General features: G+C 47.7%; 2 protein-coding genes across 2 annotated transcripts in view; both read right to left on the bottom strand.

The window, feature by feature from the left end:
• Nucleotides 1–4037, bottom strand: part of ANKRD35 (ankyrin repeat domain 35) — a 21021-nt gene extending 16984 nt beyond the window's left edge. The window contains exon 1 of the mRNA XM_017515174.2: nt 3687–4037. Coding sequence (XP_017370663.1) covers nt 3687–3725 — 39 coding nt within the window. The 5' untranslated portion in view covers nt 3726–4037. The remainder of the gene's footprint in view (nt 1–3686) is intronic.
• A 10202-nt stretch (nt 4038–14239) lies between these two features.
• Nucleotides 14240–16454, bottom strand: part of ITGA10 (integrin subunit alpha 10) — a 17796-nt gene continuing 15581 nt past the window's right edge. Inside the window, exons 28-30 of the mRNA XM_017515173.2 lie at nt 15947–16042; nt 15542–15655; nt 14240–15244 (exon numbers count right to left, since the gene is read on the bottom strand). Coding sequence (XP_017370662.1) covers nt 15179–15244; nt 15542–15655; nt 15947–16042 — 276 coding nt within the window. The 3' untranslated portion in view covers nt 14240–15178. The remainder of the gene's footprint in view (nt 15245–15541; nt 15656–15946; nt 16043–16454) is intronic.

Genomic DNA, 16454 nt, shown 5'->3' with positions numbered 1-16454 from the left:
TTAAGAGATGGGGTCTCACTGCATTGCCCAGGCTGGTCCCAAACTCCTGGGTTCAAGTGATCCTACCCACCTTGGGCTCCCAAAGTGCTGGGATTATAGGTGTGAGCCACCACGCTTGGCCTGGATACTTTTCTTTCTAGCTAGATAGTTCTACATCTACCCAATTTACTTCCTATAATCTCATTATGCTAAGTACAGTTTAGAATGGGTGGAAATTTTTCATGGCTGAGCCTCTGTAGAGCCGGACTAAAGGACAGAGGGATGCTTTCAAAGGTTAAGGTGCAGTCTGTAGCTTACCCCGGCACCTTGGAAAGGAGGCACTGGATTACTGTCACAGCCTCAAGGGAGCAATCACCAAATCAGTCAGCAGACTTAATAAGTATAAGCTTTGCATGTCTGTAGCTGAGATTAGAGGACTTTTGTAGAAGTAATTGTACCCTCTCCATATCTCTCTGGCTGTGTACTTATAAGCATCTTATAACGTGGAAGCACAGCAGCAGGCAGAGAGAGAAGAAATGACTTCTGTTGCAGGTCAGGTGAGTGGAAACAGAAAGCCTATCCTAGAGGAACCAGGACCTAATTCTCAGTGTTTTAATTGCAATAGACATTCCTCTAAGCTGATCGAGTGCCCATTATTTAAAGCGCTCTTCTGGTCTACTTCTGGTCTACCTAGGCAGAGTAAGCTCATATGTAAGACACCTTCAAAGATATCCTCTATTTGACTAAAATAAAATGGGATGATAGGAGTTGGGTTTTTGTTTGTTGATTTTCCTATATACTGAATAACTTAGATTAGCTTTAAAATGATCATGCTGGGGCTGGGCGCAGTGGCTCACGCCTGTAATCCCAGCATTTTGGGAGGCCAAGGCGGGTGGATCACCTGAGGTCAGGAGTTCGAGGCCAGCCTGACCAATATGGTGAAACTCCGTCTCTCTAAAAAAAAAAAAAATGATCATGCTGGGTGGGCATGGTGGCTCCTGCCCCAGCACTTTGGGAGGCCGAGGCAGGCTAATCACCTGAGGTCAGGCGTTCAAGAGTAGCCTGGGCAACATGGTGAAACCCTGTCTCTACTAATAATACAAAAATTAGCCAAGCGTGGTGGCACATGCCTGTAATCCCAGCTACTCAGGATGCTGAGGTAGGAGAATTGCTTGAACCCGGGAGGCAGAGGTTGTGGTGAGCCGATATCATGCCACTGCACTCCAGCATGGGGTGTACAAGAGTGAAACTCCATCTCAAGGAAAAAAAAAAAGATCACTGCTTTTTGAGTCCTTACCTTAGACTGAGGGTGCAGGGCTATGTCCTGGACCCAGGTGTGTGAATGGAGATGGGTAGAGGTAATCTTTCAGTGTGACTGGGAAGCCAGGCTTTGGAGTGGCCGGAAAGACTGCCACACTATTCTGGCAAATGGGTCCAGGGTAGTTAGCCACCCAAGGAAGTGGAGGAATTTAGCATGAGAAATGTGGGGAAATTTCATGAGGAACCAATTTGCAGCTGAAATTGGCCTATTTGCAAGCTTTCTATGACTCCAATCTCTCTGAAGCAACAGTTTTCTTTCCAGCTAGATAATTCTAGGCTGGGCGTGGTGGCTCACGCCTGTAATCCAAGCACTTTGGAGGCCAAGGCAGGCAGATCACCTGAGGTCGGGAGTTCAAGATCAGCTTGACCAACACGGTGAAACCCCGTCTTTATATAAAAATAATAATAATAATTCTAAATCCATCCAACTTACTTCCCATAATCTCACCATAGTAAAGATCTTGTTATCCTAAGAGTTTAGAATGGGTGGTTATTCTTTATATTCAAACCTCTATGCAGCTGGAGTCAAGGAGGACAGAAGGGTGATTCCAAATTCTAAGAGCCAGCCCATTGCTCACTCCAGCACCTTGGACAGGAGGTACTGCCTAAGGATTGGAGGATCAGAAAGAATGAAATAGTTTCTCTATTCCTAAGGAGCAGGCAGACTCCACAAATCTATAAGGGAAGGGCAACGTTGAATCCCTTCAGTAACTAAGGAAGAGTTCATATGAATTTCTAAGAAATCATTATGAGTTAAGACTGAGTCTGGGCAGCCTCAGTTTCGGGTGCATGTAATAGTAAATAGCTTTTGATTGGTTGATCAATGTGTGGAAACTAAGTAGAGATGCAAATGTCAGTGGGACAAGGACAGGTCTCAACAGAGTTCCTGCTCTTGCCTCATAGCTTGCTCCCAGAATTCTGTACCCTGCCCATGCAGAATGAGCTGATTGAACATTTCTCATATTTGCTTATGAACGATACTACTAAGTCAAGTTAGCAAAGCAATATTGCTACAAGTAGGTGGCTAATTTGCTTCTAAATTAGCCATAACCCCAACCTCTACAGAAAATTCCATTTTCAGGTAAGGGGGGCTCTATGTAAGAGATCTTTAGAGAAGAGGAAGCAATACCCTCCCTAAGCCACCACCTTCTATAATCTCTCTCTCTTTTTTTTTTTTTTTTTTTTCGAGATGGGGTTTCTCCATGTTGGCCAGGCTGGTCTCGAACTCCTGACCTCAGGTGATCTGCCCACCTTGGCCTCCCAAAGTGCTGGGATTACAGGTGTGAGCCACAGCACCCGGCTTCTATAATCTTATGTTTTTTGTTTTTCCCTGGGAGAACATGGAGAATAGAGTGACTTCTGCTGGGAACACTCAGAGTCTGCTCTATCCTCTTCTCTCATCATCACTTTCCCCCAACTCAACCAAAGGAAATGGAGAGTATAGTCCCTAAACAACTGGGCGAGGGTTCAGGAAATCAATAATCTGGGGAAAGGCAGGTATTAAGGTCTTGACTGGCCCAAGAACCAGTCTGATGATCAGACACTGCAGTGAACTGGCTGGGGTGGATTCTGCAGGCAACTCACCCGGTCCCTTGGGGAGCAGCCAGGCAACTGTGCATCCTCTGGCAGTCCCTGTGAGGCTGGCCAGACTGCAATATTATCTCACAGCAAGCAGGCAGGAGGAAGTCCAGGCAAAGAGAGGAAAAGTGGGATTAGCGACCACTGGGCAGAGTAGGGCAGAGGTTGAAGGGGAGAACAGAAGGTTGCTGTTGTGGGAGCATCAATTGGAAAAAGGTTTGGAGTGACGTGTGAGGAACAGCAGTGCTCGTGAGAGATGGGAGTGAAAGTGGCATGGGGCAGGAGGGAAAAAATGGCAGAGGAGATTGTGAAAAAGGGTTAGCAGAAGGCACAGGACCAGGAGTGATTGTTGAACTAATAGGAAACTGCAAGGATAGAGCTATGTGGGAGAGCAAGATTGTGGGGCTCTGGGGCATGAGCTGGTGGTGTAGAATGGAGCCTGGGGCCAGGCAGGGGCCGGGAAGATGTTTGGGGGTGGTTTGGTATTGGGAGACAGAGCAGAAGTAGGGGCAGGGCCATGGGAAGGGGACAGGGCTGCAGAAAACGTACCAGAAACTGGGAGTGTAGATGCTAGGAGGAAAAAGGGGCCAGGGGAAAGGACCCTGGGGAGGGCAGAGGTGAAAAAGGCAAGTCAGAAGCTGCAGGACAGTGTCTTGAGGAAGGCAAAGCTGGCTGGCTTCCTTGTGAGAGCAGAAGAGCTAGAAATCCTGATAAAAAGAAAGGCGATGATGCACTGAGATGGGACTCGGCACTTCTGTCACCCCGGAGCTCTGACCCCCCTCCATCCTCCCACACATTTTGGCACTTACCGCCACCTGTGAGCTGGAGCAGGAGAAGATACGCTTCATGGCCGGGGTCGGGGCCAGGGGGGACGGGGACGCGCGGACAGCCGGGGCACAGGTTCCCGAACCCACGGACTTTGCTGCAGCTGTGCAAGAGACAGCTGTCAAAAAGCGGAGCGGGCCCAGCCCCAAGATCCGCCTCAAAACCCTCCTGCTCAATCAGAGGCGAGAATTCAAGAGCTGGGCTCAAAACTCCGCCCCCGTCCCCGTCCTACCCCGCCCCTGTAGAGGCAAAAAGCCCGCAGTCTCACGCTGCGACAGGGACTTGGCCTCAAACCTCGCCCTCCAATTCTGAACCCGCCCTGGGATCCGACCTGCTCAGTCCGCAAAGCAGCCGGGTGGGCTCCGACTGAGATTCTCACGGGCCCGGCCCCGCCCAGCCGCGGTTCCAGGCGGGGCCTCCGCCCCAAGCCCCGCCCAGCCGCGGTTCCAGGCGGGGCCTCCGCCCCAAGCCCCGCCCAGCCCCGCCCCTCGGAGCGCTGCCGCGGGAGGTGGGCGGGTCCCGGCTTCTACCGTGGGCTTCGGTGTCACGGACTGTCGCACTCGCCTTTAGTCACTGGCGAACTTTCCTCTGCGCCCCCCACCAGCTCCCACCGCCCGCCCCGCACCTATTCCCCGGCCAAAAACCCAACCACAAAAGAGTATTTGAAGAGAGCAGCTCGGAAACGGGAGATTGCAGTGCCAGGCCGAGAACTGAGCAGGGGTAACGCACCGCCCACGGTAACCTGAGGGACAAAACCTAAGGAAAGAAGATTAGGCTCAATTTTATTTTTTCTTTCTTTTTTTCTGAGACAGAATCTCCCTCTGTCGCTCTGTCAGCCAGGCTGGAGTGCGTGGCGATATCACAGCTCACGTAACCTCCAACCCGTGGGCTCAAAGGATCCTCTCATCCCAGCCTCCCGAGTAGCTGGGACTACAGGCATGCGCCACCACGCCTGGCTAGTTTTTTTTTTTTTAAGAGTTAGAGTCTCGGCCAGGCGCGGTGGCTCACGCCTGTAATCCAAGCACTTTGGAGGCCAAGGCGGGCGGATCACCTAAGCTCAGGAGTTCAAGACCAGCCTGACCAACATGGTGAAACCCCGTCTTTAAAGTAGATAAATAAATAAATAAGAGTTGGAGTCTCGCCATGTTGCCCAGTCTGATCCTGAACTCCAGACCTCGAGGGATTCTCTTCACCTTAGCCTCCGAACCGCTGGGATTATAGGCATGAGGCACCACTGTCCCTGACCTGGGCTAAATTTTTTTTTTTTTTTTTTAGATGGAGTCTCTCTCTGCTGCCAGGCTGGAATGCAGTGGCGCGATCTCAGCTCACTGCAACCTCTGCCTCCCGAGTTCAAGAGATTCTGCTGCCTCAGCCTCCCGAGTAGCTGGGACTACAGGTACGCACCACCACACCCAGCTAATTTTTTGTTTTGTATTTTTAGTAGAGACGGAGTTTCACCATATTGGCCAGGATGGTCTCGATCTCTTGACCTCGTGATCCACCTGCCTCCGCCTCCCAAAGTGCTGGGATTACAGCACTTCTGAATTCGAAAAGAGCAGAGAGCAAGGAGGAGAGCATTTTTTATTTTAAACCGCCCCCGCCGCCTCCGTATAGAAAAAAAAATAACCAAATGAAAACCTGTCTTCACTGTTTCCACTGCCCTTGAACTTCAGGCTCTTGGTAATTCTTGAACAGTCAGTCACAGCCAACCAGTTTTCCTGTCTCTCTTTTCTCCTCTCCCTGCTGGAGAGAGCCCACTGAAACGCGTATGAAAACCTACAGGGTAAAGCCCCAAGCTCTTAAGTGATTTCCAAGGCTCTTCAGGAGTCACGCGCTCCTTTTAAGTCCCGTCTCTCAGTACTTTCACACAAAAAGCCTCTCAAGCTGTTTCTTTTGTGTTTTTACTTTTATTTTCTGAGACAGAGCCTTACTCTGTCACCAAGACTTAAGTGCAGTGGCACGATCTCGGCTCACTGCAGCCTCTGCTTTCCCAGTTCAAGCAATTCTGCCTCAGCCTCCCCCGAGTAGCTGGGATTACAGATGTGAGCCATCATGCCCAGCTAATTTTTGTATTTTTAGTAGAGACGAGGTATCACCCTGTTGGCCAGACTGGTCTTAAACTCCTGACCTTAAGTGATCCACCCACCTTGGCCTCCCGAAAATGCTGGGATTACAGGCGTGAGCCACTGTGCCAGACTTGTTTTTTTGTTTTGAGACAGGGTCTCGCTGTCACCCCGGCTGGAGTGTGATAGCATGATTCTGGCTCACTGCAGCAGCCTTGACTTCTCAGGCTCAAGGTATCCTCCCACTTCAGCCTCCTGAGTAGCTGGGGTCTACAGGTGCACATCACCATGCCCAGCTAATTTTTGTATATTTGGTAGAGATGGGGTTTCACCATGTTGCTCAGGCTGGTCTTGAACGCCTGGCCTCAAGTGATTCTCCTCACCTCAACTCCCAGAACTCCAGGCCTCAAACTGCTGTAATTTACAATTCCCTTTGGAGCTGGTGATTAATCCTCCCAAGAATGCCTCCTGTCACATTTGACCCCGTGGAGGTAAAGTTAAATATTAAATTTGAACTCAATTGAATGTGGACACAAACAATGAAGTCCCAGAACAGGTTGTGTGAGCCCCTTGAGGCGTTCATCCAGCGCTGTTTTGGAGAAATCTCCATTTCAATCTATTCCTATATGTTAGTTATTGAAAAACAATAGACAATTGCAACAAGTTGACCTTTTTGTGTTCCTTGAGCCCAGTTGAGAAGGGCCCTCATGACTGGGCATCATGCCAATCACCTAGGTCCTAGGCTTGGCAGAAGCTTCATGAGACTGCTTATCTGTGCAGGGATGAGTGGCTGATGCTGGAGCCCCAGCTGCTGCTTCCCAGTCTGGTGGTGAATCCTCCATAGTCTGGTGAGTGTAAATATCTTTTCCCTTCTCCTCTTCCCATTGCAATTTGCTTATTATATCAATCTGTTTATTATATTTTTTGCTTATTATATAATTTACTTATACTTACTTGCTTATTATATCTGTATTGCCATTTATGTGGGATAAAGCTTGTTCACCCTTAAAGAGATCGTGTGTGTCTTTTCTTCTCACCTCACGTGTTTCCTGCACAGAACATTTTTGGCATCACGAACAGGATTCGAAAGCAAAAGCATGACATTTTTCGGCCACAAGGACTGGGCGGGGAGCTCGGGGACTTCCCATATCCTGGGATGGGAACTCCCCCAGTTCTCCTCCTTGGCCATTGAGTAATCTGAGGGAACTGGCCTTTGTGAAAATTGGGAATTTAAATTAGTGCCTTTTGAACCATTGGCTGTGCGTGAGGCGCTGCGGGGTATCCCAGTTGGCAAAGGGGACTCCGAAGGAATTTCCCAGGGTGGATGGTGCTTGCTTACTGCTTATAAGTTAACATGTCAAGATAGGGACTGGCTTCCACAAGAGAAATTTAAGCTGGAAAAGGAACATGCTAATGTGACTTCCAAACTGGCCCTGACCCAAAGCCAGGCCTATGTCTTGACTGCTCAGGTTCAAAGCTATCAGCCTATTCCTGAAAAAAGCAGCTGTTCGGGTGGCCCGGTCAGGGTAAAACCAAAGAACTAGTCAGCCGGGGCTTGGAGCAGGTTAAAAAATCAGCTCCTATCGCAAGGGTGGGAAATTAGCCCTAGTAAAATTCGAGGACCTGCACAAACTGTCAAATTCCTTGGCCTCCTATGGAATGCAGGGAAATAGTCTATTTTACCAAAGGCTAAGGCTAAAATACTAGAATTTACAACCCCTACCACTAAGAAGGAGGCCCAGAAATTTACTGCCTTGTTTGGATTCTGGAGACATCATATTCCCCGCGTTGGTAACATTTTAGGACTCTGTGTGCAGTCACTAGAAAACGCTGTGACTTTCACTGGGGAAAGAGAGCATGGCTTTTTTTTTTTTTTTAAGATGGGGTTTCACCATGATGGCCAGGCTGGTCTTGAACTCCTGACCTCAGGTGATCCACCCACCTCAGCCTCCCAAAGTGCTAGGATTACAGGCGTGAGCCGAGAGCATGGCTTTTGAACAAGTTCAACAAGCAGTACAACTGGCTCCAGATCTATGGCCTATATGGAATGGGCCAGAACTGCAAGTAACTGTCCTAGATCAACATGCTAATTGGAGCCTCAGGCAGAAACAAGATGGGAAGGGAGTATCTTTGGAGTTTTGAACCCGGAAGTTGCCAGAGGCCGGCAAAGCTTATACCCCTTTCGAAAATCAACTGTTAGCTTGCTATTGGGCTTTGCTGGAAATGGAGCACCTATGCGGCAACCATGATGTCTTTACGATTATGACTTGGGTCATAAGTTCCCCCCAAACTCACCAGTTCTGATGAAGAAAGCGGTGGGAACAGCTGGCTGGCTGAATTGGTAGCCATACTCCAAGCTATTCAGGAGGAGGCCATGGGGATTTGTCACTTGTATACCAACTCTTGGTCACTAGCACATGGTCTTACTACCTGGATGCTCCAATGGCGATGAAACACATGGTTAATTTGGGAAGAAAGAGGTTTGGGGAAAACAATACTGGGAAGATATCTGAATCCTGGCGCACACTACCATGATCACTGTTTTCCATGTTGATGCTCATGCGTTCTGCTTTCTCTTGATAGACTCTTTAATCAGCAGGCAGATCAACAAGCCAAAATCAAATGCAATCAACCGCAAACTTGAATGCGGATGAATGGATTACATGTTCAAGCCTTGCAATGAGAGACATTATAATGTATGGCAGTATAATTGATAGTGATTACTGGGAAGAGTTAAAGGTCATTTTATACAATACCACTCCAGATCCTTTCGCTATAAAACCACTCCAGATTCTTTCGCTATAAAACCACTCCAGATTCTTTTGCTATAAAACCACAGATGCGGGTTGCTCAATTGTTAGTGGTACCTTGTCAACAACTAAACCCTGAGGAAATTTCTGCCCCACTGGAAATAACCTAGAGAATTGGAGAATTAGGGTCCACTGGAGTGGGCCACTTAAATCCTGGAGCCAAAATATGGGTACAGTGTCCATCAGATCCCGCCCCTAAGACTGGTGACCTGGTGGCTATGGGAGCAGAAAATAAAGGCATAGTACAATTTCCTAAAGATGAAAATAATGTCATGGTCCTCTTCGTTTTTGTTATTTCAGAGAATAACCTGTCTGCTAGTAATCAGTACCTGTGTCATCATGTCTGAGGCTGAGAATGAGTTCATCAGCTGGGTAGCCACCAGGGCAACAGAAACCAGATGCAGTCAGTGCTGTCTATGTGTCAAGTTGCCGGAGGTTGCCGGGAATGGGCTACTTTGGAAAAGCGTCCCTGCTAACATTTCTGAATGGATATGCTGATATCAATGGGGGTAGGATAATAACGCTTGTAATATAACCTAGACCTCTTTTAACCAAACCAAACAGTCTATGTTGCCCAAGCCCAAACGAGACACAGCACCTTTGGTTTTTTGGTTTTTTTTTTTGAGATGGAGTTTTGCTCTTGTTGCCCAGGTTGGAGTGCAATGGCACAATCTTGGCTCACTACAACCTCCGCCTCCCAGGTTCAAGCGATTCTCCTGCCTCAGCCTCCCGAGTAGCTGGGATTACAGGCATGCACCACCACGCCCGGCTAATTTTGTATTTTTAGTAGAGATGGGGTTTCGCCATGTTGGACAGGCTGGTTTTGAACTCCTGACCTCAAATGATCTACCCACCTTGGCCTCCCAAAGTGCTGGGATTACAGGAGTGAGCCACCACGCTGGGCCCACAGCACCTTTGTTACTTAAATTACACATTACGGCAATACAATTATAGTAGAACTCTTCCTGTTCCCTGGGGAGGCTCTCTGGGTTTGCAGATCCTACGGGTGGCGATACCTGCCACCTCTTGGACAGGGAGATGCACTCGGGGGTGCCATTAATTCCATTCGCCATCTGGGATAATATTCCCCTCGCCAGTAATCTAGATGCCTACAGACATCGCTGGTTACAAATGCGCCGGACTCCCCAGTGGTGGTATCCTATGACAGTGGTGCTGCCCGTACAATCCTGCTTCAGTAACAAATTATAACATTACGCTTACATGTAGGAAAAGCTCTTAATGATAGTAGCACTGGACTTATGTTGTTATCAGAAGAATTTGATCAGCTGCGTACAGTCGTGGTGCAGATTCGAATGGCATTAGATATGCTCATCGCAGCCCAAGGAGGGCTTTGCGCCTTACTGCATACTGAATGTTGTGTAAATATCCCTGACAGTTCTCACAATATTACTCTCCTTGCCCAAGACATGCAAAAACAAGTACAAGCTGAAATCTAACCATCAGGGCCCCATCATGGACTGGCTATCCAGCTCGCATTGGTGTTGGCCATGGTGGGTGTGGTTTTTATTAATTGTGCCTTTAATTCTCCTGTGTGACCCTGTATCTGTAATCTATATCAACTGTGCCTTCCCCATGTATCTGTAAGGGTATTTTCCTATAATTGAGTATCAGATTGAGACCGAATGTGGAGGAAAAGTTAAATATTAAATTTGAACTCAGTTGAACGTGGACACAAACAATGGTCACTAAGTCCCGAAACAGGTTGTGTGAGCCTCTTTGAGGCTTTCATCCAGCGCTGCTTTGGAGAAATCTCCATTTCAGTCTATTCCTATACGTTAGTTATTGAAACACAATAGACAACTGCAACAACAGGTTGACCTTTTGGTGTTCCTTGAGCCCAATTGAGAAGGGCTCTCGTGACTGGGCCTCATGCCAATCAACTTGTTGCAGAAAAAGCTAGGCTCCCACACCATGCTGCAGCTTCATGAGCCCTCTCCTGGTCTGTGCACAGAGTGGCCGACTCTGGAGCCCCAGCTGTTGCTTTCCAGCCTGGCGGTGAATCCTCCAGAGTCTGGTGAGTGTAAATATATATTCCCTTCTCCCCTTCCCATTGCAATTTGCTTATTATCTCAATCTGTTTGTTATATCATTTGCTTATTATATAATTTGTTTATATCAATGTGCTTATAATATTGATTATATCATTTGCTTATTATATCTGCATTGCCATTTACATGGGATAAAGCTTGTTTACCCTTAAAGGTATCAGGTATCGTGTGTATATGTCTTTTCTTCTCCCCCTTGAGCATTTCCTGCACAGAACAACCCCCAAGCCAAATTTCCTTTTTCTATAAAGTTCTCCCTTACAGCCCTGCCATCCCCCCCAACAAAGTGTGCCTCTTGTACCACATTGATAGTACTTGTTGATATATAGCAACAATTTTGCAGTTGTCTTTTTTTCTTTTTGAGATGGTCTCTCAGGGACAATTCTCCAAAGAGTGCAGTGGTGTGATCTCGGCTCACTGTAACCTCCACTTCCTGGGCTCAAGCCATCCTCCCACTGCAGCCTCCCAAGCAGATGGGACTACAGGTTCACGTCACTGTGCCCAGCTAATTGTTTTTGTATTTCTGGTAAAGATGGGATTTCACCATGTTGGCCGGGCTGGGAGGGAGTGATTCGCCTCCCAACGTATGAGCCACTGCATCCAGCCTGTATTTGCCCCAATTTGTTTACATGTTTGCTTCTGCTACTAGACTGGACTCTTTGACAATAGGAGTTGTGTTTTATATCACTACCATTGCCAAGCACATATTACTTGCTTGATATCTGATGAATAAATGAATGAAAAAAATGAATGAAGAAGCAAAGGAGCAACAAGGAGAGGAAGGAACAATTCACAGTTGCATCTTAAACTAATACTATTCCAAAGAAAGGGATAACAAGATTGGTGTTAGAGAAAGCCCCACTCTGGAGCTGAGGATGGATAGGAGGGGAATCTCAGGTGCAAAAATATATTAAAAGTACTCTCTTAAGCACACGGATAAAAAAATCACATGATGGCGGGCATAGTGGCTCACTCCTATAATCTCAGCATGTTGAGAGGCCGAGACGGGAGGATCGCTTAAGGCCAGGAGTTGGAGACTATCCTAGGCAACATAGTGAGACCCCCCCCCTAAAAAATTTTTAAATATATATATGTATATATGTGTAAGAATTAGATGAACCAGTCCTCAGGGAAGCCCACCTCCATGTGGGGGCTGACTGAGGTTAAAGAGGAGAGGGAAGTCTGCCACCATAATATGGTCACAGTCCCAGCCCTAGAAACAGTGTACTCCGTAAAGGCTGATCAAGTTACAGCCTGTATGAAGCATGCTGAGGGTCACAATGGACCCTTTCCTGTCACAAAACAACTTAGCAGGTTAACACAGAGTGATGTTTGTGCCAAATAGGTCACACAGGCACAGTTCTCAAGGTTAGGCAACAGAGGCAGCGACTTGGTCTCTAGAAGGCCATTGCTTAAGTGCACGTGTTTCCTCAGGATACTAGAAGAATTCTGGGTGTCTCAAGAGGAGCCTAGATGATACCTGCTTAAAGAAATCAAATAGGCCAGGCGTGGTGGCTCACACCTGTAATCCAAGCACTTTGGAGGCCAAGGCAGGCGGATCACCTGAGGTCCGGCGTTCAAGACCAGCCTGACCAATATGGTGAAACCCTGTCTAAAAAAAAAAAAAAAAAAAAGAAATCAAATAGATTTGATCTCTAACATTAGAACCTTAAATTCTTCAGCTAATTACCACCTTAGAGGGCTCAAAGAGCTTATTTCAAAAGGGATGAGGCAGGCCAGAGGCAGTTGCTCACTCCTGTAATCGCAGAACTTTGGGAGGCCAAGGCAGTCAGATCACGTGAGGTCAGGAGTTCAAGATCAGTCTGGTCAACATGGTGAAACCCTGTCTCTGCTAAAAATCCAAAAATTAGCTGGACATGTTGGTGGACACCTGTAGTCCCAGCTACTCAGGAGGCTGAGGCAGGAGAATCACTTGAACCCGGGAGGTGGAGGGTGCAGTGAGCTGAGATCGCGCCACTGCACTCCAGCCTGGCAGCAGAGAGAGACTCCATCTCAAAAAAAAAGTGAGTAGGCGTGGAGGAATGAGCATGAGACAGTAGCCCATGGAAGAAACACACCTTCAGGGTCTGGGAGATGGGTCAGAGAGAAGGAACACCACCTGGTGCTCCAATGTACTTGCTCCCTTAATCCTCACAAGGCATGACAAGGTAGATTATTTTATGACAAAATAGTTTTATAATAATAGTCACCATTTACTGAGAATTTACTAAATGCTCACTTTTCTTGGATTATCTTACTTTGTCTTCATGACCCTAATAGATTTAAAGATGAGAAAGCCAAGACTTAGAGAAGTGAAGTCTGTCCTAGGTCAAATGGACTTTTTCAGTCGTATAGCCTAGATTTAAACCCAAATCTGCCTTCATTGTTAACCACTGTAATACACAGGCTTTTATTACTATCTGAGCCCCAAGGAAGTTATGATTTGCTGAGGGCCATATAGCTAATAAATGGCAGGTGGGATTTCAATCTAGGCCTCTGTGCTTCCCAGACCTTTACACTCTCTGGTCACTTAAGTAGCTGAAATTGCAAGAGACTAGAACACATCCCCCGTGGGAGAGGCACAAAAAACATTTAAAATACTTCATAAGTTTGTCTTCCAGGGACTCTATAAAGTTCCAGGCAAAACAAGTATCGACCTCTCACCATTACTGAGCAGTCTATATCCCAGGGAACACAAATAGAGTCAAAAGTCATTTGACACTGAATCTTATTTGTTCTGACCATCTGATATACTGTCCACCCTGCTGGGAAACAGAGACAATGCCCATGAGGGTGGGCCTCTGCAGAAGGACAGGACAAGCCAAAATAAACACTGCGGTCAGGCCCCAGAGCAGCCTGGGAGGACAGGTTCTGTGGCTGCTAGTCAACCACCCAATCAAGTCTTCTCTCTTCTCAGCTCTACCTGAGGGCTGATCCTTCGAAAGGCTCTCAGAGCTGCGCTCTTGAGACCAATGACTGACTTCGATATCTCAAGTCCTGATTACAAAGAAATAAATTACCCAGTTGTCTATGAGAACCCAGCTGCCTTTACTGGCCATGACCCAAATGTGGAGTGGGTTGGGGAGGGGTCAGAGATAGAAATTAACTTGGGGATTTCCGGTAAATATCAAGCAAGGGCTGGAAAACCGATTCCACCAGAGAAACCCTGCAAAATATGATTGGAGCTCTGGGGTTGCCCAGAAACATTTTCCTAGGAGTTATATGTGCTATATGACCAGTGCTGAGCAAGTAAGGGCTTCCTCCCCAGAGCCCCATCCCACCCACGCAGGCTTCTTAATGCAGTCCCCACATGTTTAGATTCCGTGGGGCTGCTGCTTCTCAAAGCTGGTAAAGTGAAAGCATTTCCCACCATAAAGCAGCAGTATTCTCTCTTCTGCTTTTTTTTTTTTTTAATTGTACTTTAGGTTCTGGGGTACATGTGCAGATCATGCACGATTGTTGCATAGGTACATACATGGCAAGGTGGTTTGCTGCCTTCCTCCCCCCATCACCTATACCTGGTATTTCTCCCCAGTCATCCCTCCCTCCCACCCACTGTCCCTCTCCCCCCACCCACTGTCCCTCCCCTAGTCCCCCTCCCTGTGTCCACGTGTTCTAATTGTTCAACACCTGCCTATGAGTCTGTCTGCTTTCTAAGCAGGCCCCAAGGAGGACTCACAAGTAAGACTTGAGAGAAATAGAGAAAATACTGCCTAGGTACCTGGTCCTCTCTGCTATTCCAGCTCCAGCCACCTGAGGGCTCCTGGCTTCAGAAAATCAGGCACCAGGCTCTGGCTTTGCTCCCAGAAAAGGCTTGGAGTCAGAAAGCCTATGCCCAGGGAGCCTGGGGCAGCTCTGTTTCCCCAACACCTGAGGGCGGGCAAGGGCACCGCAGCTCTCAGGTTTCAGGGGGGATGGCAGTTGCCCGTCTAAAGGCTTCTCTGTTCCTTGGAATTGTACAGAATGTCTCTTGTGGCTTTTCCTCCTCCCTCCTTTTTTCCTGTTGACTCCCCATCCGGCTCTATGAATCACCAGAATCCACAGGAAAGCAGCAGATGTTGACTTTACTCCTGTCAAGCCAACGTCAGCTCCCTCCTGTGGAGCGGGGAACAGGCAGGAAGGTGAGGGTGGAAGAATCGAGGAAGATAACCCTCATCCTTTCCAAACTGTGAAGGAAGATAAAGAGGGAATCTGAAAGGAGTCAGGGACCTAGGCAGAAAAATTATTGATTCCTGGGGATGGGGATAAAAGGACCCCAAACAAAGGTCCCAGTGTTGGCTATGGAACCAGGATCATTAGGAGGAGGGAAGCAGAGGGTGGGAGCATGGCTGGTTTTGGTGCCAGCTCTTCTTGTCTGAGGTAAGGCTTCATCACTAGCCAGCAGCATCCCTACGACTCAAAAGTCAACTCAGGCTGCTGGTCTGGGGACACAGTCCAGAGGCGGCTTCTTGTCCCATCTGAGCCCCCAAACCTCTGCTTTTATGCAAGTCTCTTGAAGAAGCTGCCAGGGAGGACTTTCTAGAGCCTTATTCTACATTCATTGCTCTGACTTCTCTTCTCTTTTTTCTTCCTCGGGGATTTTCTTACGGGCAAAGAAGCCAAGCTGTAGAGGAAAAGATAAGTGTCATCACCAAATGCCTAGACTGGGAACCTTGCCAATAGCTCTCAGACTTATCTGAGGTCTTCACTTTTGTTCTGCTTCCAAAAATGGAATTCAAATTTATTTTATTTGGCTTAGGTTAATTTAACCAACATTTGTGGGGTCCAGTGAAGGAGATCTGGGCATGACATCCACAGTCTGCTTAGTGGCCCAGCACAAATTCTGTTCTCTCTGCTATAATCAAGGATCTCTCAACACATGGGTACCATGCTCCCCACTCTCCACTGAAGCAGTGCTTACCTTCCACAGGCAGAAGACGAGGAGAGCAAGCAGGAGCAACCCTCCCAGGACGCTGCCTATGAGGATCCACAGGGAGATGAGGAGGGGCTGGGTCTGAACCACCTCCAGGAGGCTCTGTAAGGGGAGAGGAGTTGTTTTCTACATGTACCCTGTAACCCAGCTAGTCTCACCCCACATTATAGTAAAGCCAGCCCCCAAATAGAATAAATGACCTCCTTCTACTTAAAGGAAAGAAACTGAGGCAGGCATGGAGGCAGTGGAACACTAGGATCCTAATTTATCATTTCTAACTCAACAACTGCTGCCTGATGGAGACACTTTCCTTCTAGAAAAGCCCACGGGTGCCCCTCCCCCATATCCATCATCATTATTTTCACAGCTCTCAAACTCGGTCTCTAGCCCCACCTCTCTCCAGCGGGAAGCTTCAGTCAGCTGTAGGACACTGCCCTGCTCAGTTCCCAGCTGGAAGGTACTGACCACCATCAGGGACTTGAACTTGGCCTGCGGAACAAGCGAATGGAAGACATTTAAAGTGAGCCATCATCAGGTGATGTCGTTCTTTGGAATCCCAAGAGCAAAGTTGAGGCCAAAAAGGCACAATTCCCAAGGTTCTCATGACCAGGAGAAAAGGTTGGAGACCAATGGGAAGAGAAGAAGGGTAATAGATGGAAAACCCCTGGTAACATCTGCCACTGTTGTTTGTTTTCTGAGGACATTCAATACCTCTGCTGCTTACTTCACCTGAAATGCATTCTACTCTTCTTTCCTTTGGCTGGTCTCTACTCTTCCCTTAGATTGAAGTTTAGATGTCATCCCCTCTGGGATTTAGGCAAATCATTTCTCCTAACCCCCACCAATCCTGGTGTTTACTTGTCTTTCACCCCTGAACTCTAAGATCTTCCATGTTTTTTTT

This window comes from Cebus imitator, unplaced genomic scaffold (genome assembly GCF_001604975.1).
Source record: "Cebus imitator isolate Cc_AM_T3 unplaced genomic scaffold, Cebus_imitator-1.0 Scaffold543, whole genome shotgun sequence".
Taxonomy (NCBI): domain Eukaryota; kingdom Metazoa; phylum Chordata; class Mammalia; order Primates; family Cebidae; genus Cebus; species Cebus imitator.
The sequence above is the reverse complement of the archived record's forward strand: the minus strand, read 5'-3'. Positions and strand labels throughout refer to the sequence as shown.